Source organism: Felis catus, chromosome D2 (assembly GCF_018350175.1).
Source record: "Felis catus isolate Fca126 chromosome D2, F.catus_Fca126_mat1.0, whole genome shotgun sequence".
NCBI classification, from domain to species: domain Eukaryota; kingdom Metazoa; phylum Chordata; class Mammalia; order Carnivora; family Felidae; genus Felis; species Felis catus.
The window spans coordinates 30,099,301-30,122,293 of NC_058378.1; the positions used below are offsets into that span (position 1 = coordinate 30,099,301).

The 22,993-nt window shown below is 39.3% G+C and overlaps 1 protein-coding gene across 1 annotated transcript in view; it reads left to right on the forward strand.

Moving 5' to 3' along the window:
- KIFBP (kinesin family binding protein) overlaps positions 1–19,479 on the forward strand; it is a 34,065-nt gene extending 14,586 nt beyond the window's left edge. Inside the window, exons 3-7 of the mRNA XM_003993997.5 lie at positions 3,209–3,288; positions 3,610–3,793; positions 6,452–6,533; positions 13,438–13,553; positions 18,054–19,479. Of these exons, the coding sequence (XP_003994046.1) occupies positions 3,209–3,288; positions 3,610–3,793; positions 6,452–6,533; positions 13,438–13,553; positions 18,054–18,929 (1,338 nt within the window). The 3' untranslated portion in view covers positions 18,930–19,479. The remainder of the gene's footprint in view (positions 1–3,208; positions 3,289–3,609; positions 3,794–6,451; positions 6,534–13,437; positions 13,554–18,053) is intronic.
- Positions 19,480–22,993: the final 3,514 nt, after the last annotated feature.

Sequence of the window (22,993 nt, forward strand, 5' to 3'; positions counted from 1 at the left end):
AAACTGTGAGATAGTGACCTGAGCCAAAATCCAGAGTTGGATGCTTAACCAACTAAGCCACCCAGGTGCCCCTGCATTCATTCCTCTGTTCTAAATATCATCTCTTCTCTGATGACTCCCAATAATATTCTAGTCTGTACCTGTTTAATTCCAGACTTGTCTGTCCTACTGCTGATTTGACATTTGCACTTTTTAAGGAGCAGTTGTCTCTAAAACTACTAACATAGAGCTTCTGATAACCTTCCTCTTTCCTCCTCCCTTGCTGTAAATACCAACTTCTTTCTTCCAATTACTGAGGCCTAAACCTTGGAGATCCCTCTTCTCACACACTGTGTAATCTACAGCAAGTCCTGTTGGCTTCACTTTTTTTTTTTAAGTTTATTTATTTATTTTTGAGAGAGGGGGAGAGAGAGAGAGAGAGAGAGAGAGAGAGAGAGAGAGAGAGAGAGAGAATCCAAGTAGGCTCCTCACTGTCCGTACAGAGCCCGTACTGTGAGATCATAACCTGAGCCGAAACCAAGAGTGGGACGCTTAACCAACTGAGCCACCCAGGAGTCCCAGCGTCACTTTTAAATTATATCTAGAATCAGATCCCCTGCTATTACCTGATCCAAACAACCACCCTCTCTTGCTAAGATTATTGCTGTAGTATCATAACTGGCCTCCTTCAGTCTGTTTGCAACCTGTTCAAAGGGAGATTACATCACATCATATCACATCACTGCTTCCCTCAGAGTCTGCTAATGGCTTTCCCATCTTATTCAGAGTAGACCCCAAAGACCTTATGAAGACTTCAAGTACATTATCTGATTTGGCTACCATTACTTCTCTAATTTTATCTTTTTCTGTTGTCTCCTGTCTTGTTGTGCTCTAGCTACACTGGCCTTCTGGCTGTTCCTGAAACACACCAGACAAGCTTCTGGTTCAGGGTCTTTGCACTGAACCGTTTCCTCTGCTGAGACTGCTCTTCCCTCTGGGATCTACCTGGCTCACTCGCTTGTTCCCTTCAGCTCGTGACTCATGTCTCCCATCCAGTGACGACTCATTGGCCACTCCGTTAATGCTACAGACCACCTCTCCAACACTTCCTGTCCTCCTTTTCTACTTTATTTTCTGCTTCACACTTAACATTATCTAACATAAGGTTCATTTTAGTGATTTATCTTGTTTATCACCCATCTTCAGTACTAGAATGTAAGCTCCCTGGGGTGCCTGAGTGGCTCAGTTGGTTAAGTGTCCAACTTGATTTCAGCTCAGGTCACGATCTCACGGTTTGTGAGATTGAGCCCCATGTCAGGCTCTATGCTGACAGGTTGGAGCCTGCTTGGGATTCTCTCTCTCTCCCTCCCCTCTTCAAAATAAAAACAGACATTAAAATAAATAACTAAATAAAATGTGAAGATACCAAACACCTATAATATTTCATTAAAAATTAGTATTAGTATGGAACATAAAACATATATCAAACTCTTTGTACTCAATTATACCTGTGTTTTAATTCAGAGAAGAGAGTGCTTTGACTTAGGGTTATATATGACATGTGGTAGTCCTAACAGTGAAATAGGTACGGAAAACAATACATTCATTCCTTTCATCAAAAAAGAGTAAGCATATTAAGCAGTCCTCAAAGTTATTGAGGAGATCTTAGAAGAATTACTTATCTATTGTGTGTGCCTTGGGCCTTACTTCCTGTTTTAGCCATTTTTACTTTCTGTGAATTCTAGGAACCCTAGTTGTGATACTTTTAGCATTTACACTCAGAATGTAAAATCACATTTTTAAAAATGGAAGACATTTTTGCTATTTGGAGTTTAGTGAATTCACTTTAAAGCAAGGCTGGTCTTGCGGATGGAACTATCCTCATAGAAGTAGAATGAGGCAGAGGTTAAGTAGGTCTGCTTTTTGGAAGGTTTAAGGTGGCATCATAAGTGATTTACACATAATAACTCATTGAATCCTCATAACGAAATTATGAGGTAATTTTATAAATGAGGAAACAGAAGCACAAGAGATTGGGTGACTTGGCCAAGGCAGTAAACAATAGAATCACTGGTTTTAATGTCTCTGTATTGAAAGTGGGTAATCGGTATATGTTTCTTATTCTCTCAAAAAAATTAATGGAGCAAGTATTTAAAACTTTGATTTGATTTTCATTATTGAGCAGTTTATTGTATTCATTAAAACAATTTTTTTTAACGTTTATTTTTGAGAGAGTCAGAGAGAGTGAGCGAGCATGAGTTGGGGAGGGGCAGAGAGAGAGGGAGACACAGAATCAGAAGAAGGCTGAAGGCCCTGAGCTGTCAGCACAGCTACTTATGGAGTTGTTTTTTTTTAAAGATTTTATTTATTTATTTATTTATTTATTTATTTATTTTTAATGTTTATTTATTTTGTAAAGAGAGACAGAGTGTGAGTGGGGGAGGAACAGAGAGAGAGGGAGACACAGAATCTGAAGCAGGCTCCAGGCTCCAAGCTATCAGCACAGAGCCCGACGCGGGGCTCAAACTCATGAACTGCGAGATCATGACCTGAGCTGAAGTTGGATGCTTACCGACTGAGCCACCCAGGCGCCCCTTAAGATTTTATTTTTAAGCAATCTCTATACCCAGAGAGATGCTCTACTGGGTGCTCTACTGACTGAGCCAGCTAGATGTCCCACTTACGTAGGTTTTTATTTGTTGGGTTTTAAAAAAAGTTTTATTTACTTATTTTTGAGAGAGAGAGAGAGAAAGAATCCCAAGTGACAACATGGAGCCTGATTTGGGGCTCAAACTCACAAACTGTGAGATCATGGCCTGAGCCGAAATCGAGAGTTGGATGCTTAACTGACTGAGCCACCCATGCACCCTTGTAGGTTTTTAAGAGATCTTTTTTTTTACCAAACAAAATTAAGACTTAAAATAGTTAAAGAATTATGCATCTCTAAAGGCAAATTGGTAGAATTTTTTTTTTTTAGTGTATTTGAGGTTTACCTCCAACAGCAATTAAAATTTTGTCAAGTGTGAGCTTGTAGCAATCTCCTTTTATTTGTTTGACTCTCTAAAATTTTATGGTTAAGAAAATTACTTCTTGGGTAAGGTGAAAATGAACCGGTAAAAAAAATGAAGTATACTGGTTTTTAAAATTTTGATTTCTCCAGTTTCCCCAGAAGAGGGCGCTTGGTGTTCACAGTTTAAAATTTCAGAGTTTTGTTTTTCTTTAATTGTAGATTGGGAGTCCTCCTCTTGATCCTACTGAGCATTTTCTTCCTGAAGAAGAGAAACTTGCTGAACAAGAGAGATCAAAAAGGTGAGTAAATACAGAAATTAGCCCTCACAGGTAATTCTACATAGTATAGATAAGGTGATTATTTCAAAAAGCACAGTATTTTCTTTTGAGACCCTCTGAAGGTAATAGAATGTGGTTTCTGAGATGGATTTAAAAACCTCCATTTACTACTTACTAGATATGTGATCCTGTTCAAATCGGAGGCTCTGTTTTCCTTATCTGTCAAATAGATACAATAGCCATACCCAACTCAAAGGGTTGGTAAGAAGATCAAGGTAAATGTATATGAAAGTTCCTTATAAAATGTAAACCATTATGCAAATATTCACTTTTTCTTCATAGATTTGAGAAGGTGTATACTCATAACCTCTATTACTTGGCTCAAGTCTACCAGCATATGGAAATGTTTGAGAAGGCTGCTCATTATTGTCACAGTACCCTAAAACGCCAACTTGAACACAATGCCTACCATCCTATAGAGTGGGCTATTAATGCTGCTACCTTGTCACAATTTTACATCAATAAGGTAAGCTTCTCAAATAGTTATCTAACAAAGTTATTGATAGTGTGTATAAAAATACTACGAGAGAGAGAGAGAGAGAGAGAGAGTAGTACCTTGAAAATGTCATCTTTTAAAAACAGGTAGCTTTTATTTTATGGTATAAACTGGACAGAAAAAGGCAGCCCAGTTTGCCAGTATAGTAAACTTTTGTAGCTTTCTATTGCCTTAATCCTTTTGAATTGTAAAATACTGAGTTTTATCATTGTCTTACATGCTGCTAGCCCTAAAAATTACATGTTACCTAAGACCAATTCTTTTTTGATATAGCACACTATCAGTTCATTCTAGTGAGATGTTACCTTAAATTGCAGATTTTATCTGATAGATAAAACTTTATTTTTATGCAGCGGTAATCTGGTAACTATGAGGATTTGTCTGAGGAAGTTGACTGTTAAATGTGGGCTTCGATAAAAGCATGTGATGCATTTCAGTTATTCTTTAGAATTAACTCCTCTGTAGTAATTTTTCCATGTTGGAAATATCTCTACTCAGTTCCAGAGTTGTAGCTCTTTATGATACACTTCTTCTGGAGTATCCCACAGGAACAAACTTGAGCTTCATGGTTGTTTATCAGAATTATTCAGAATCATGTTGGTATACTTTTAATTGGTCTGTTTATTCCTTTAGTCCCTAAGAGTTTTAATGCTAAAACACTTTTAAGCCACCTTTCCCAGCCGGATTTTCTGTTAATCCTCAGTAATATATTCAGCAATAGAAATTACTTTTATTTGTATTTCTAATTCACTCTGAACTTTCGGGTAAATCTTTGCTTATCAGAGTTCCTTCTTAAATCTCTCTGGTTACCTGCTGCCGTATCCTTACTGGGCCTTTATCCTTTCTAAGCTTTTTGTTAGTGCTGGTTCTGTAAATGCGCCCTATGTTTAAAGTATTGTCCCACAGAATTTCATTCAGAAAAGCTATTAGCAGGCGAGAAAGGGCTATGGTGACTGCAGCATCGCTTCTAGGACTTTGGTCTAAGATCAAGCGTGTAAGTAACGCTATTGCATATATTGGAGCATTCGGTTAAATCTAACTCTCATGAATCCATTTCATTGTGGTCATCATCAAAAGTGTTACCCGGTGCCTCTGCTTGTGGCACCTTTTTTAATAGCTTCCAGAGGCCCCTTCTTTGTTTTGTTTAGCAACTTTAAAGCTACATACTCACTGTGATTTTAATTAAGAAAACTCCATCAATATTAATAGTACTAAGATACCTAGATATTAATTTAAAGCGTAATAAAAAATTTAAAGTTGTTAAGCATTGCTTATGTGGAGCATGCAGTAATTTTCATGAGTACCTCCCCCACCCTGTGCTTTTTTTTTTTTAAGCCAAAATGTTTTATAAGTTTTTGTTACAACTAGCTGATTTATATTGCAGAGATTTGAACCATTTTTACCAAAAAAAATGCAGTTGTCATTTATATCATTCTCATCTTCATCTGGTTCCAGTGATGAGGTTTTGCTACTTGATGTGTCCATACCTGGCAGGTGCTAAAGTCCCACATTTACCAGCCACCTAGAGGGCACAAAGCACTCGCTGTTCTAGCAGTGGTTGCTTGCAGGAAGGCAATCTGGACAAAGCTGAAGTGATGGGTAAAGGATTGCAGAGGGACAGTTAAAGCTTCTTTATGTAAACTGTAACTTTCTTTGGGTTTTCAAGGTTTAACACCTTCATTTTGGTCTATAGATGTTGCTGGGCTAATACTGTACGTGGTACCCAGCTATTCGCAAGGTGGCTTCTGATTTGCTATAATAGAGAGATGCCTTTTGTGCTGAGATTTTAAAGTCCTAGCCAACCATTAAAAATCTTCTTAGCAAAATCAGGTATTATTAATATGAACTAGACATTTAATTAATGAGGGTGGCTTCCAACTAAAAGTTGGACTTTAACTTTGTATTTCTGCTGGGTTGGTCCTGTGACTTACATGATAAATGCAAAGTGTTTATATTAACAAGGAGATCTTCTCTAAGTGTTTGAGAACTTTACCATGCCCAGATTTGAATTAGGAAGTCTTCAAGTGTGTTGGTAAAGCAGTTCTATAAAGTTCATCTGTGGAAATCTGTTAACTTCAAAACTTGGTGGGAACCCTCATTCATCACATGTAAATTCCAAAAATTCTAGAAGACAGGAATCTCTTCCTATCAAAACTTACCCTTTTTGCCTTTGAATGGCGGGATGTATGAAGATATCTCTAAGAAAATTAAATCTTCAAGTCCTCTGACAGGGCGTGAATGGTCTACAGTTTATCATGCGTGGCATTTTGGCTATGTGGACTGAACCTGAAGGACTGTCTGGAACATTCTAAGTCTAGGATTGTAGCCGCTCCTGTGTTGTACCTACTGGTAACCTGAAAGAGCTAACTTTCCATCAGGAGTCGTTTTGCAGCCAGTTTGGATTATTATTAAGAGTTTGGGGGCATTGTTACTTGAATCTTTTAGGTAGCTTTTTAACCAGAGAAAACATGTCATCTACTGTCTTAATGTTCAGCAACCACACAGGGTCTCCTTAGTGGTTTTTACCTGTTTTTATAGCTTTTCCCATACTAGACGACTTTATATAAGTATTAATTGCAGATACGGCTGTGTGATAATTGCATTTACTCTTGTTTATTTCCTCAACAGCTATGTTTTATGGAAGCCAGGCACTGTTTGTCTGCTGCTAATGTTATTTTTGGTCAAACTGGAAAGATCTCAACAGAAGACAGTAAGTTCATAATGTGCATGTTTTATTATACAACTTTTAAAAAACAGTTTGAAATCATTTTAAATTTTAGAAAATTCAAGAACAGAACAAAGAACTGCCATATACCCTTCTAAATTCACCAATTTTTAGGGGCGCCTGGGTGGCTCAGTCGATTAAGTGTCCGACTTTGGCTCAGGTTGTGATCTCGCGGTCTATGAGTTTGAGCCCCGCGTCGGGCTCTGTGCTGACAGCTCAGAGCCTGGATCCCATTTCGGATTCTGTGTCTCCCTCTCTCTCTGCCCCTCACCCGCTCGTGGTCTGTCTCTCTTGCTCTCAAAAATAAATAGGACATAAAAAAATTTTTAATTCACCAGTTTTTAATAGTTGCCTCATTTGCAATCACATTTTATTTTTCATTCAGAACCATTTGAGAGAAGATTGCAAATATTAGGCTCCTTTACTCCTTTAATACTTTAGTGTATATTTCCTAGGAATATTTTCCTACATAATCATAGAACAGGAAATGTAACATTGATACAGTTCTTTTCTCTATAATGCATATTTCTATTTTATTAATTATCCCTGTCATGACTTTCACAGTAATTTTTCTAGTACTAGAGTATCCACTTCATGATTTCCTATTGCATTTAATTGTCACATCTCTTTATTGTCCTTTAAAAAAAATTTTTTTTTAATTTTATTTATTTTGAGAGGCACCTGGGTGGCTCAGTCGGTTAAGCGTCCGACTTCAGGTCAGGTCATGATCTCGCAGCTTGTGAGTTCGAGCCCTGCATTGGGCTCTGTGCTGACAGCTCACAGCCTTCAGCCTGCTTCAGATTCTGTGTCTCCCTCTCTGCTCCTCCCCTGCTTGCACTCTATCTCTTTCTCTCTCAAAAATAAATAATAAACATTAAAAAAATTTAATAATAAATTTTATTTATTTTGACAGAGTGTGCATGCATGCACATGCATGTGGGGGAGGAACAGAGAGAGAGGAGAGAGAAAATCCCTAGCAGTCTTCGTGCTATCAGTGCAGAGCCTGACACTGGGCTCAGTTTCACAAACCGTGACATCATGACCTGAGCTGAAATCAAGAGTTAGCCACTTAATCCACTGAGCCTCCCAGGCGCCCCTATTTACTGTCCTTTAATCTGGAACAGTTCCTCAGCCTTTCTTTCTCTTTCATCACACAGATATTTTTGAAAAATATAAGCCAGTTATTACACTGGATTTCCATCAGTTGGTGTTTGATGTTTCCTTAGGCTAAGAATCAGAGTACAGGGTCACCTGAATGGCACAATTGGTTAAGTGTCCGACCTCAGCTCAGGTCATGATCTCTCAGTTCATGAGTTCGAACCCCACCATCAGGCTCTCTGCTGTCAGCGCTAAGTCTGCATCGGATCCTCTGTCTTCCTCTCTCTCTGCTCCTTTCCCACTCGTGCGTGTGTGTGTGCGTGCTCTCTCTCTTGAAAATAAACATTAAAAAAAGGATCAGATTATACATTTTTGGTTGGAATACTACATAAGTGATCTATCCAGATGTCTAGTTTTTTAAGTATAGTGTTTTATTTAGTCTTAAAAATCACAGTTAACATGTGTATTTGAGCACATCAAAACCACAGTGTGATACTATCTCATAATTGGGAGAATGGCTTTTACGAAAAAGACAAGAAATAACAGGTGTTGGCAAGGATATGGATAAAAGGGAACCCTGTGCACTGTTGATGGGAATGCAAATTGGTGTAGCCACTGTGGAAAACAGTATGGAGGTTCCTCAAGAAATTAAAAATAGAAATAACATATAGTTCAGTAATTCCACTTCTGGGTATTTACCCAAAGAAAAAGAAAACACTAATTTGAAAAGATATATGCACCTCCATGTTTATTGCAGTATTATTTACAATCACCAAGACATGAAAACAACTTAAGTGTCCATCGATGGGTGAGTGGATAAAGAAAATGTGGTGTAGCAATCCCTATCAAAATAACACCAGCATTCTTCACAGAGCTATAACAAACAATCCTAAAATTTATGTGGAACCGGAAAAGACCCAAATAACCAAAGCGATCCTGAAAAAGAAAACCAAAGCTGGAGGCATCATAGTTTGGACTTCAAGCTGTAGTACAGACCTGTAATCATCAAGACACTATGGTAGGCACAGAAACAGACACTCAGATCAATGGAACAGTATAGAGAACCCAGGGGCACCCGGGTGACTCAGTCGGTTAAGCGTCCAACTTTGGCTCAGGTTGTGATCTCATGGTTTGTGGGTTCGAGCCCTGCGTTGGGCTCTGTGCTAACAGCTCGGAGCCTGGAGCCTGCTTCAGATTCTGTGTCTCCCTTTCTCTCTGCCCCTTCCCCGCTCACACTCTGTCTCTCTCTCTCTCTCAAAAATAAATAAACATTAAAAAAAATTTTTTTAAGAATAGAGAACCCAGAAATGGACCCACAAACATACTTGACAAAGCTGGAAAGAATATCCATTGGAAAAAAGACAGTCTCTTCAGCAAATGGTGTTGGGAAAACTGGACAGAGACATGCAGAAGAATGAACCTGGACGACTTTCTTACATCATACACCAAAATAAATTCAAAATGGACGAAGACCTGACCGTAAGACAAGAAGCTGTCAACATCCTAGAGGAGAAAACAAGCAAAAACCTCTTTGACCTTGGCTGCAGCAACTTCTTAGTTGACATGTCTCCAGAAGCAAGGGAAACAAAAGCAAAAATGAACTGTTGGGACCCCAGCAAGATAAAAAGCTTCTGCACAGTGAAGGAAACAATCAGCAAAACTAAAAGGCAGCTGACAGAATGGGAGATCGTTGCAAATGACATATCAGATAAAGGGTTAGTATCTAAAATCTATAAAGAACTTACCAAATGCAACACCCAAAAAACAAATAATCCAGTGAAGAAATGGGCAGGAGCTCCTGGGTACCTCAGTCAGTTAAGCATTTGATTTCAGCTCAGGTCATGATTTCATAGTTCGTGAGTTCAAGCCCCACATCGGGCTCTGTGCTGACAGCCTAGAGCATGGAGCCTTCTTCAGATTCTGTGTCTCCCTCTTTCTGCCCCTCCCCTGCTCACTTTCTGTCTGTCTCAAAAATAAATAAACATAAAAAAAAAAAAAAGAGGGGTGCCTGGGTGGCTCAGTCAGTTGAGCATCCAACTTCGGCTCAGGTCATGATCTCTCAGTATGTGAGTTCGAGCCCCACGTCGGGCTCTGTGCTGACAGCTCAGAGCCTGGAGCCTGCTTCGGATTCTGTCTCCCTCTCTCTCTGCCCCTCCCCCACTCATGCTCTGTCTCTCTCTCTGTCTCTCTCTCTCTCTCTCTCTCTCTGTCAAAAATAAATAAACATTAAAAATTAAAAAAAAAAGAAATGAGCAAAAGACATGAATAGACATTTTTCCAAAGAAGACATCCAGATGGCTAACAGACACATGAAAGAATGCTCAACATAGCTCATCATCAGAGAAATACAAATCAAAACCACAATGAGATACCACCTCACACCCGTCAGAATGCCTAAAATTAACAACTCAGGCAACAACAGGTGTTGGTGAGGATGTGGAAAAAAGGGAACCCTTTTGCACTGATGGTGGGAATGCAAACTGGTGCAGCCACTCTGGAAAACAGTGTGGAGGTTCCTCAAAAAATTAAAAATAGAACTACTCTACAACACAGCAGTTGAATTACTAGGTATTTATCCGGAGGATACAAAAATGCTGATTCAAAGGGGCACATGCACTCCAATGTTTATAGCAGTACTATCGACAATAGCCAAAATATGGAAAGAGCCCAAATGTCGATTGACTGATGAATGGATAAAGAAGATGTGGTATATATGTTCAGTGGAATATTACGTGGCAATCAAAAAGAATGAAATCTTGCCATTTACAACAGCATGGACAGTGTATTATGCTAAGCTAAGTAAGTCAGAGAAAGACAAATATCATATGATTTCACTCATATGTGGAGTTTAAGAAACAAAACAGATAAACATAGGGGAAGAGAAGCAAAAATAATACAAAAACAGAGGGAGACAAACCATAAGAGACTCTTAAATACAGAGAATAAACCAAGGGTTGCTGGCAGGGTGATGGGTGGGGGAAGGGCTAAAGGGGTGAGGGGCATTAAGGAAAACATCGGTTGGGATGAGCACTGGGTGTTACATGTACGTGATGAATCACTAAATTCTGTCCCTGGAGATAACTGAATGAATGAATGAAGTGTGATGTATATATACAGTAGATTATTAGTCAGGAAAAGAAGGAGAAAAAAAATCCTGTTTAGTGGAAGGTATAAACTTCTAATTATGATTAAGTCATGGGATGGTAATGTACAGCATGGTGACTATAGCTAATATTGTATTGAGTATTGGAAAGTTGCTAAGAGGGTATATCTTTTTTTTTTTTTAAGTTTATTTATTTATTTTGAGAGATAGCAGTAGCAGGGGAGGGGCAGAGAGAGAGGGAGAATCCCAAGCAGGCCCACGTTGTCAGCAGGGAGCCTAATGCGGAGCTCAAACCCACGATGTGTGGCCCAAACTCACAAACCATGAGATCGTGACCTGAGCCAAAATCAAGAGTTGGATGCTTAATGGGCTGAGCCACCAAGGCGCCCCTTATAATAAGACTTTAAAGATATACCTCTTGGTGTGCCAAGAGTTCAAGCCCTATGTCAGGCTCGGAGCTGACAGTGCAGGGCCTGCTTGGGATTCTCTCTCTCCCTCTCTCTTTCTCTCTGCCTGCCCCTCCACCGCTTGCGCGCTCTCTCTCTTTCAAAATAAATTAAAAAATAAACATTAAAAAAAAGTCTCATTACAAGAAAAACTGAATTGTGTATGGTGATAAGTATTAACCAGACTTACTGTAATGATCATTTCACAGTACATACAAACATCAAATCTTTGTGTGTATAACACTATAGTTGATCCTTGAATAATGTGGAGTGTCAGGGTGCCTATCTCCTGTGTAGTTAAAAATCCGTGTGTAACTTTTGACTCCCCAGAACTTAAATCACTAAGAGCTTACTGTTGACCAGATGCCTTACCATAACAATTAACACATATTTTGTATATGTATTATATACTCTAATCTTACAATGAAATAAGCCAGAGTAAAGAAACTGTTAAGAAAACCATAAGAAAGAGAAAATACATTTACAGTACTGTGCTAAAAAAATTCATGTATAAATAGGACTGTGCAGTTCAAACCTGTGTTGTTCAAGGCTCAACTAAAATGTCATATGTCAGTTGTACCTCAATTAAAAAAAATTCGTACTTTTTATTATTATAAAATCAGTAACATACTTACACAGGACCCCTGAGCACATTTTACTAAATTTTCAACCGGGTAATTTTTGCTTCCAAACCTTAACGAAGTCAAGTACCCAGGTCTACAAGCTATTTCTGAAAAAGAAAGAAAAAGGACTTCATATCTAAGTACAAGTTCCAAAGTGTAGTCAGTCCTCATTATTTATCGATTCCAAACTCGCAAATTCACCTGTTGCTACAATTAACTTGTAACCCCAAACACAGTACTTGGGCCACTTCTGTGGTCATTTGCAGACATTTGAGTCACCTGAGATGCACATTCCCAGCTGATGTTGAACAAGGCAACACTCTGCCTTCTTGTTTCAATTCTCATACAGTAAAGAAATGTCCTTTTTGTGGTTTATTTAGTACCTCATTTTTCACATTTTTGTGTTGTTTTTTTTTGTTGGCGATTTCACTGTTTAAAATGGCCTCCAAATGGAGTGCTGAAGTGCTGTCCAGTGTCCGTAAGCACATGAAGGCTGTGATGGACCTTATGGAGAAATGACAGTGTTAGCACAAGTTGTAGTGCTGTTGGTTAATGAGTTCAATGTTAATGAGTCAACAATATATATTAAATAAGGAATCTTTAAACAGAAACACAGTCAAAATAATCAGTTAATAAAAATGTGACCAGAAGCTCAAAGGAATCTAACCGTGTATTTTCCTGAGGAGCAATGTTTTAGCATTTGCTAATTCAGTGTTCACGGTGACTTCTTGGAACACGACTACCACAGATAAGGAGAATCGACTGTACGTTGTTTCCTTAGTTTTACTGGTGGAGACAAAAACTACTTTTTCTGCTGAAACAAATGTTCATCTGAAGGAGATAATCAAACCATCAGTGACTTGTTTCAGTGCCACGTTTCTGTGTTGCACGGGTGTAGTGACTTGATTCTCTCCTTGGAGAGCTGGATACTGGGTTCGCTGTACTTGGTGTTGGTGGCACACTGTGTTGATGGGAAAAGGTGGACTACAGAGGAAAGTGCACAGATTCATAGTAATATTGCATTAAATCTAATATGGTGGTGGAAAATGTTGCTTCACGTTACAAAGGATGTTACAAACTCTGACCCAGTAAATTCTCCTTCTAGGAATCTGTCTTAAGGAAATAATCCAAAATTCAGACAGATTTATGCACAGAGATCTTTCTGTTTAGACTTGTTTGTTATAGAAGAATTGGAAACAATGCATGCCCAGAAGTAAAAGAATGGTTATATAAAGTAGGGAGCATCTCTTTAATTTTATATAATGCTGTACTTGAAAATGTTAGAGTTGATAAGATATGGGTAAAATGTTAGTGGTATAATATATAAGGAAAAAGCTGTATTCAAAATGGAATATACATTGTGACCTTAGTTTTTGCCTACAGATAACACATAAGAAAAAATTGGAAAGAAATATACAAAAATAATAGCAGAGATTATTCCTACTTCCTCTGGTAGTAGGAATTTTGGGTGGGTTCCCCCCCTCCCCTCCCTCCCTGTTGCTTCAGTGAGAATCTGTTCCTCTTAAATTCAGGAAGAAGTGGTATAAAAAGAATGTCATACACAATGCAAATTACGATTGTAACCATTAACTTAGATAAATGATGTTATGTGATTTTAGCTACTGAAGCTGAAGGAGATGTGCCAGAGCTTTATCATCAAAGAAAAGGAGAAATAGCAAGATGCTGGATCAAATATTGTTTGACTCTCCTGCAGAATGCCCAGCTTTCCATGCAGGTAATGCCTTTTCTTTCTTAAATAAGCAGGATGTAAGTAAAAGCCTAAACTGGGAATTATGCCCATTGGGCTCTTTGTATGTTTATTATGCAAAGCATGCAGAATGCTCTCAAATATTTCTAGCTCTCCCATCTCTGCCTTTTAGAATCTTAGTGTTCAAGGTCCATCTCAAATACCACTTCTTCCTTAGAGACTCTTCTTTGGATAGAATATAAATTTCTTTTTTTTTTTTTTTAAATTTTTTATTTCAACGTTTATTTATTTTTGGGACAGAGAGAGGCAGAGCATGAACGGGGGAGGGCCAGAGAGAGAGGGAGACACAGAATCGGAAACAGTCTCCAGGCTCTGAGCCATCAGCTCAGAGCCTGACGTGGGGATCGAACTCACGGACCGCGAGATCGTGACCTGGCTGAAGTCGGACGCTTAACCGACTGCGCCACCCAGGCGCCCCTAGAATATAAATTTCTTGAGAGGTGGGGACTGCATCATATTCATGTTATCATTATCTCCAGGCATTATAGGTTCTCAATAAATTAATTATTCAGTGAGTAATTCTTCATATTGTACAGATATCATTTCTCTCCTTTAAACTCCATAGAACTTTCATTGCCTTTCATAAATCACTTAGGTTTTGCTTTGTATTAGCTCTGTTCATATTCGTATCTTATTCCTTCACCTCTTTTTAGACTATAAGCAATTTGAGGGTAGGAAACAATTCTTACTAACCTTTATACACTTTATATAGTATATAAGTATATTTATATTATTTTTATAAAAATATATATCTGGAAACAGCCCTGCCAGTTTATAGCTGTATGTGTGTGGCAATTTGCTTAAACTCTCTGTCTCAATATTATCACAAAGAAGATGGAAATAATAATAGTACTTACTTAGGGCGCCTGGGTGGCTCAGTCGGTTAAGCATCCAACTTTGGCTCAGGTCTTGATCTCACGGTTTGTGAGTTCGAGCCCCGCTTCGGGCTCTCTGCTGACAGCTCAGAGCCTGGAGCCTGCTTCCGATTCTGTGTCTCCCTCTCTCCCTGCCCCTCCCCTGCTTGTGCTCTGTCTCTCTCAAAAATAAATAAACATTAAAATTTTTTTTTAAATAATAGTACTTAATATTGTTATCAGAGTTAAATTAATATATATGCAAAGGGCTCAGAAAAGTGCCCTAGACATACTAAGTCCTCAATAAATGTTAATGGTTATGATCATCATTACTAATCCGTACTGAATCCTAGTTTCTAACCACTAAGGAGAAAAATAAACCATTTGGTTGCAATATACTAAGTGTAGATACATAGAAGACTTTCCTGGAGGAGTAACGCTTTTTTTTTTTTTTTTTTTATGCATGCATGCATGCATTAAAGTACAATAAGTTTTACTAGCAGTAATACAGAACCTATTAAACCAGTAGATGAAATGAAACTAAACAAACAAATCATAAAACCCCAGAAGGATATGTCGTGCAAAGATTAGAGCATTTTAGAGGTAGAGGGTAAAGATGAGGCATATTTGGGAAAGAAAGGAAGTGGGGAGAACTGGGAGTCTTTCGTCTAGAGAAGTTGGAGCCAGGAAGAGCTGTCGGCTTTCTTCTGCTCAGAAAGTGGTCTAAAAAACATGTAAATAAACAAGCAGCCTGAAAGCAAGTGAGTAAATACAATTTTAGAGACTTAGGGCTTGGGTTTGAAATAATTGTGTGACGCAAAATACACTGTAATTTAACTCATACCCTTCATTTAGTTGATATTTTCCAGACTGGACACTAGAACTTATCACCTGCTTACTTTAAACTCAAATAGTTGCCAGCTATTGAATTACTCAGATTTTCCTTAATCTGACTGTTAGTTTGATTTCATCCTTCAGTCATCTTTTTACCTGAAAAGTGTTCTTCAATCCAAGCTTAAGACCTACACAAATTTATTTATGCCAGCTCTATGCTAGTCATTGTCCTGTGATGAAGAAGAATAGACCCGGCTTTTTACTTCACGTAAAAGTGCAACTTTGATAAGTCCACAGAGGAGAGACCCATGATGGAAGACATAATAGGAGGAAGTAACATTTGAAGGAAGCTCTGGGAATGAGTAGAAATTAGTTAGACTGGAGAAAAGAAGGCACAGGATTCCAACCAGCCGAAACAGCGTGTTCTGTGGCACAGGGAGTGTGAATTAGACAGGATGGAACAAAGGCCTGTGAGTCTGGAGTGGAGCGAGAGAGCAGGTGATATAAGACAGAGGCAGAAAGGAGCTGGAATGAGCAGGGCCTTCGAGGAATGAAGACTTAAAGGGTTTGGGGACAATCATTTAGGTAGCAGAATGGAGAATAAATTGGGAAGCAACAGTGGAGGAGGGTGATTAGTTAGAAGACCACTGGAACAGTCTAGGTGAGATGTGAAGGGAGCTTGATCTAGGGTGGTGGCAGAAGAGATAGAAGAAAGAATGGATTCCAGAGGTATTTAGGAAGCAAAATGTAAAGGACTTGGTGATAGATTGAATGTGAAGGATAAAGGGGAGAGCAGAGGGACATCTCAAGGAGGATTCCTAGGTTGTTGGCTGTCCGTGTTCATGGAGGCTTCTTCACTAAAACAACACTAGGACAGGAAACTGCTGAAGAAGAATAGAGTTCCATTGTGGACATCCCGTGGACGCAGAACCTCTGAGTGTTCTTACAGGAGAGGTCATACAGGGAGCTGTAGTTACGGGTCTGGAGCTTGAGAAGAGGTGTGGGCTGTAGCTATACATTTATAGCTATACATCCTCCCATGGATGGCAGTTGCAGCCATGGGTGTGAACAGAGTCACCTGTAGAGCAGCGCTGTCCAATAGAAATAGAATACCAGCCATGTATGTAATTTTCAAAAAATTTTTTGGTTTATTTATTTATTTTGAGAGAGTAGGGGAGGGGCAGAGAGAATCCTGAACAAGTTCTGTGCCCTCAGCACAGAGCATGATGCAAAGCTCAAACTCACAGACTGTGAGTTTAAGACCTGAGCTGAAACCAGGAGTTGGACGCTTAACCAACTGAGCCACCCAGGCACCCCTGTAATTTTCAATTTTCTAATAGCCACGTTATAAAAGAAAAAAAGGTGAATTAATTTTATATTCTTTAAGCCCAGAATATAAAAAAATTGTTATTTCTATAAGTCATCAGTATTAAAGAGATTTAAAATTATTTTTGTATTAAGTCTTAGAAATTGGGTGTATATTTTATACATACAGCCCACATCTCAGTTTGAACTTCCCACATTTCCAATGCCCAGTAGTCATCCAAATGTGGCCAATGGCTACTGTTCTGAACAGTGCAGATCTAGGGACAATGTTGAGTGGAAGGAACAAAGGGCTTGGGGGTTGAGCACAGAGGGATCTGATGTTCATGTTCAGTTTTATTGAGGAGGATGAGCTTAGTCTATTTTTTTTTAATTTTTAAAAAAATTTTTTTTGTTAACGTTTATTTATTTTTGAGACAGAGAGCATGAACGGGGGAGGGTCAGAGAGAGAGGGAGACACAGAATCGGAAGCAGGCTCCAGGCTCTGAGCCATCAGCCCAGAGCCTGACGCGGGGCTCGAACTCACGGACCGCGAGATCGTGACCTGGCTGAAGTCGGACGCTCAACCGACTGCGCCACCCAGGCGCCCCAAAAAATGTTTATTTGTTTTGAGAGACAGTGTGAGCAGGGGTGGGGCAGGGAGAGAGGGAGACACAGAATTCAAAGCAGTTTCCAGGCTCTGAGCTGTCAGCACAGGGCCTGATGCGGGGCTCGAACTCATGAACTGCAAGATCATGACCTGAGCCAAAGTCGGACGCTCAACGGACTGACTGAGTCACTTAGGCGCCCCCTCTTACATTTTTTTAAATTTACCACTTTAACCATTTTTTAAAGTTTATTAATTTATCTTGAGAGAGACAGAATGAGTCGGGGAGGGGTAGAGAGAGAGAATCCCAAGCAGGCTCCACGCTGCCAGCGCAGAGCCTGATGAGGTGCTCAAACTCAGGAAACTGTGAGATCATGACTTGAGCCGAAACCAAGGGTTGGACCCTCAACCTACTGAGCAACCCCAGCGCCCCTGTTTCTTACATTTTAAATACAAGTGAAATATAATTAGAAGAAAGTTTTAAAAGGTATTTAGGATTATAGTACTTCCTGGGGTGCATGGGTGGGTCAGTTGGTTAAGGATCCAACTCTTGATTTCAGCCTAGGTTTTTGATCTCACAGTTTGTGAGTTCAAGCCCTGACTCAGGCTCTGTGCCGACAGGGCAGAACCTGCTTGGAGGAGTTCTCTCTCTCCTATCTCTCTGTCCCGCCCCCTGCTTGCATGCTAGCATGGATGTGTGCGCTCTCTCTCTCTCAAAATAAATAAACATTAAAAAAAAAAAAAAGATTATAGTATCTCTTTAACTCCAGCTGGAAGAGGGCTTTCTTTTCTTTACTCTTAAGTTTGCCATATTATCGGAGAGCAGGAGATCAGTGTCCTACCTAACCATAATTTATGTTTTTGTTTCAGGACAACATAGGAGAGCTTGATCTTGATAAACAGTCTGAACTTAGAGCTTTGAGGAAAAAGGAACTAGATGAGGAAGAAAGCGTGAGGAAAAAAGCCGTGCAGTTTGGAACCGGTGAGCTGTGTGATGCCATCTCTGCGGTGGAAGAGAAAGTGAGCTATTTGAGACCTTTAGATTTTGAAGAAGCCAGAGAACTTTTCTTATTGGGTCAACACTATGTCTTTGAGGCAAAAGAGTTCTTTCAGATTGATGGTTATGTCACTGACCATATTGAAGTTGTCCAAGACCACAGTGCTCTGTTTAAGGTGCTTGCATTCTTTGAGACCGATATGGAGAGACGGTGCAAGATGCATAAACGTAGAATAGCCATGTTAGAGCCCCTCATTGTAGACCTGAATCCACAGTATTACCTGTTGGTCAACAGACAGATTCAGTTTGAGATTGCACATGCTTACTATGATATGATGGATTTGAAGGTTGCCATTGCTGACAAGCTGAGGGATCCTGATTCACACATTGTGAAAAAAATAAATAATCTTAATAAGTCAGCACTGAAGTACTACCAGCTCTTTTTAGACTCCCTGAGAGACCCAAACAAAGTATTTCCTGAGCATATAGGGGAAGATGTTCTTCGCCCTGCCATGTTAGCTAAGTTTCGAGTTGCCCGTCTCTATGGCAAAATCATCACTGCAGATCCCAAGAAAGAGCTAGAAAATTTGGCAACATCATTGGAACATTACAAATTTATTGTCGATTATTGTGAAAAGCACCCTGAGGCTGCCCAGGAGATAGAAGTTGAGCTAGAACTTAGTAAAGAGATGGTGAGTCTTCTTCCAACAAAAATGGAGAGATTCAGAACCAAGATGGCCCTGACTTAATAATCCTTGTTTTTAATGAAAGAAAATGTGCAATATTAAAGAGAGTTTCTCCCTTAGTCAAACAGGCTCAATTCCATTGTGAAGTTTACCTTTATAGCCAGGTGAGTGTAGTTTGAACTTGAGATAACAGACCAATTGAGTTTTTGCTAGGACCTTATTCAACATAAAGATAATAATTTATACCTAATTATGTAAATTGCCTTGTTAAGGTGATGTGTGATTGGTATGTTAGATTGCTTATTTCCTATTTAAGTAGAAACCTTTCTGACTCAGTTTTCTAAAGGTAGGTTCTTTGTTGGCTAGTACTTGATAGCTTTATTAAGAAGAAAAATTCTGTAGTTATATACCGGTAGACAAGCCTGTTAATTGAAAAGTAACTTCCTGTAGTTATTCTTCCCCAAATATTTACTTTCCTAATTTCCAGAGAAATCTTTCGTTTTCTGAAAACATCAAAAAACTAAGTTATGTTGTAAAGTACTGTAAAGTAGTCGTCTCATTTATAGAGGGAAAAGGCCTTGCTGGAAAATAATAAATTGACTTGTTTCACTAATAAAAGCTTCCATTTACTCTTTTGTTTTCTTAAAAGAATTAGTTTTATTTTTGATACTTCAAAGGTATTCCTTTATTTGAAGCCAAAGAATGATATTTCTTTGGCATCATTGCACAGTTAGAAAACACTAAAATCTCATCCATTGAAGAATATTTGAGATCCTGTCTGTGCCAGAAAAATCTTATTGGTTGAGTTTCTTATCAGAGAATTTTGGTAAGTTTATAAACTTTTAAGCACTATTAAACAAAGGATATGTACTGCAAAATAACATTGATAATATATGTTAGTCATTTCAAGAAATGCAGAATTGAAATGGAGTCCCTATCCAGCATAAAAATCAAGATCAGTTGTAAGATTTGATACAGAGGATAGCTCTGAATTTGCCTCAGAAAGCCTAGGATTCAGTCAACTCTAAGATTCTATAACATTTATGTATGTGTGATAAACACCTTGCTTTTCCTCTGAGATCAATTTGTCAGGAGAAAAAATCTGAGCATAAAAGCAATGTGTAACTCACTCAGTATTTAATATTCATTATTAAATGTTTACTGTGGATCAGGTACTGTTCTCACTTTTCTAAGCATAAAGGATACAGTGATGAACAAGATAAAGAAGGTCCTGCTCTCATGGAGCAAGCAAACAAATAAGCAAAATGATTTCAGGTCGTGAGTGCTGCTAAGGAAGGAACCAGAGTGATGTGGTAAACATTTAACGAGAAGGGGTGCCTACTTTAGCTGTAGAGATCTGGAAAGGCCTCTGAAAATGTAGAAGGTGACATTGAGAACTAAATGGGGAAAAAAGGCAGTAAAGATTCTTTGGTAGAGTATTCCAGAGAGTGCTAGGCCCTCAGGCTGGAACAAATTTAGGAAAGGATTTGGGAAAGGCCACTGTGGCTAGAACAGATGGGGGTTGTGGAGTGAGGTGGAGTGGGGCAGGAGGAGAGTCCAAATAGAGACGGTTTATAGAGGAGAAGTTTGAATTTTATTCTAGGTACAGTAGAAAACCTTTGTAGAATTTTTAAAGGAGCGTGGCATGATCTGATTGGCATATGTAAGAAACCACTCCAGGCTGCTGGGGAGGGAATAGATTGGAGGGGTAGGGGAAGACACCAGCGAGGTAAGAGGGAGACAAGCTAGATTCTGTTAAGATTAATCGGAGTGGTTTGGACTAGGGTGATAAAGTAGGAATGGAGAGAAGTGGATAAATTCGTTATGTACTTTGGAAATAGAATCACATGACATGCTAAAGGATTAAATGTAGGTCATGAGGGGAAAAGAAGAATCAAGAACCATATTAAGTTGAAGTGTGCAGGAGAAGCATGTTTTTAGGAGGGAATGGGGAGTTAGAATTAAAGAGTTCTGCTTAGGTCATGTGGAGTTTAGGATGTGAAGATGCTTGAAATAAAATGATTTCTGATAATATTCCTTAATTAGACTTGAAAGTGAAGAGGATCCAGATGGGAGGGAGGGTTCCTGGGGGTAGTGACAATGAGTCTGCATCTCAACTACTCTGAGTTCTTCAACTCTCTTGTGAGAACTGGTTCTAGAACAGATCCCTCTGTTATAAGCCTCTCTTGATCTAGCCATTTTGCTACCAACCTTATTCAACTTTGTAACTTCATTTATCTAGTCATTCATTATTTGTTTAACAAATGCTGAGGTCTTTCTGTGCACTAGTCATTGTTTTAAGCTCTGAAAGACACAGCCCCTTCAACCTTGATCATTCTTCTTCTTCACAGCTGTGTTTTTCAGCTTGAGTTCAAAAGATAAAACTCAGGGCGCCTGGGTGGCTCAGGTCATGATCTTGCAGTTCATGGGTTGGAGCCCTGCACTGAGTTCTGTGCTGACAGCTCAGAGCCTGGAGCCTGCTTCAGATTCTGTCTGTCTGTCTGTCTGTCTCTCTCTCTCTCTCTCAAAAATAAACATTAAAAAAATTTTTTTTAAATAAAATTCAGTTTTAACAGGCACTGGTTAAAACCAGTCTTTATCCTACTAGCCATCAACATACTCTATTATTTGTCATTTGCTGTCTGCAATGACTGTTCATATTTTAAAACCGCGTCCTTAGTTATCAGCAGAAAAGCTAACTGGCTGTTTTGTGATCCTGCATTCTGTATGCATGGCCTCCTCTACAAACTGCTTTTCCTGAGCCTGGCTTCCCAAAGACAGCTGTTCATTATTCTAGGCTAATTTTACAAAATCTTACATGAAATACTTATAATCCAGAATCCTTAGCAGTGTTGGCAGCATGATAGAATTTGGGCTAGAGGCAGTGACCTATCAAAGCCATAGATTTATTTCAAATAACCTTTTATTCCTCTTTTCCTCATCCCTAAAACCAATTACTGGGGGCAAAGACTACATGCTGAATAAAAAAATTGTAGGGTTTGGGTGCCTGGGTGGCTGTCAGGTGGGCTTCCAACTTTGGCTCCGGTCATGATCTCATGGGTCGTCAGTTCGAGCCCCATGTCCCTCTCTGTGCTGACAGCTCAGAGCCTGGAGCCTGCTTCAGATTCTGTGTCTCCCTCTCTCTCTGCCCCTGCCCCCCTCATGCTCTGTCTCTTTCTCTCTCTCTCAAAAATAAACATTAAAAAAAATTGCAGCTTGGGCTCCTGGGTGGCTTAGTTGTTAAGCATCCCATTTCAGGTCAGGTCATGATCTCTTGGTTTGTGAGTTTGAGCCCTGCATTGGGCTCCACACTGTCAGTGCTTGGAATTCTCTCTCTCTCTCTCTCTCCCTCTCTCTCTCTGCCCCACTCCTGTGGTCTCTCTCTCTCTCTCTCTCTCTCGTTCTCTCTCAAAATAAACTTAAGGGGCGCCTGGGTGGCACAGTCGGTTAAGCGTCCAACTTCAGCCAGGTCACGATCTCGCTGTCTGGGAGTTCGAACCCTGCGTCAGGCTCTGGGCTGATGGCTCAGAGCCTGGAGCCTGTTTCCGATTATGTGTCTCCCTCTCTCTCTGCCCCTCCCCCGTTCATGCTCTGTCTCTCTCTGTCCCAAAAATAAATAAACGTTGAAAAAAAAATTTTTAAATAAACTTAAAAAAAACTTTAAAAAAATTGCATTTTTTTGGGACATAGAAGTCCTTTGCAATTGCCTTTTCAACCTTGCTAGATTTAGACAACTAGTAAGATAAAGGCATTGTTCATTCATTCACTTATTCAACAATTGTGTATTGAATGCCTGCTATCAGAAGACTGCATGGTACCTGTCAGTCCTGAACAGTCATCTGAGAAGAGCACTGAAATCTATATGATTTTAGGGTTCTCCAGACAGTATAGGTTATGTTTTGGGGGAAATCCTAGTTATTAAGCACAGGTATTTTCTTTTATTCCAGTTTAGTTAACATACAGTGTTATATTAGTTTTAGGTGTACAATATAGTGATTCAACAATTCCATACATTGCTCAGTGCTCATCATGAAAAATGCACTGCTTAATCCCATTATCCATTTCACCTATCCCCCCCCACTTCTCCTCTCCTAACCATCAGTTCTCTGTTGTTAAGAGTCTGTTTC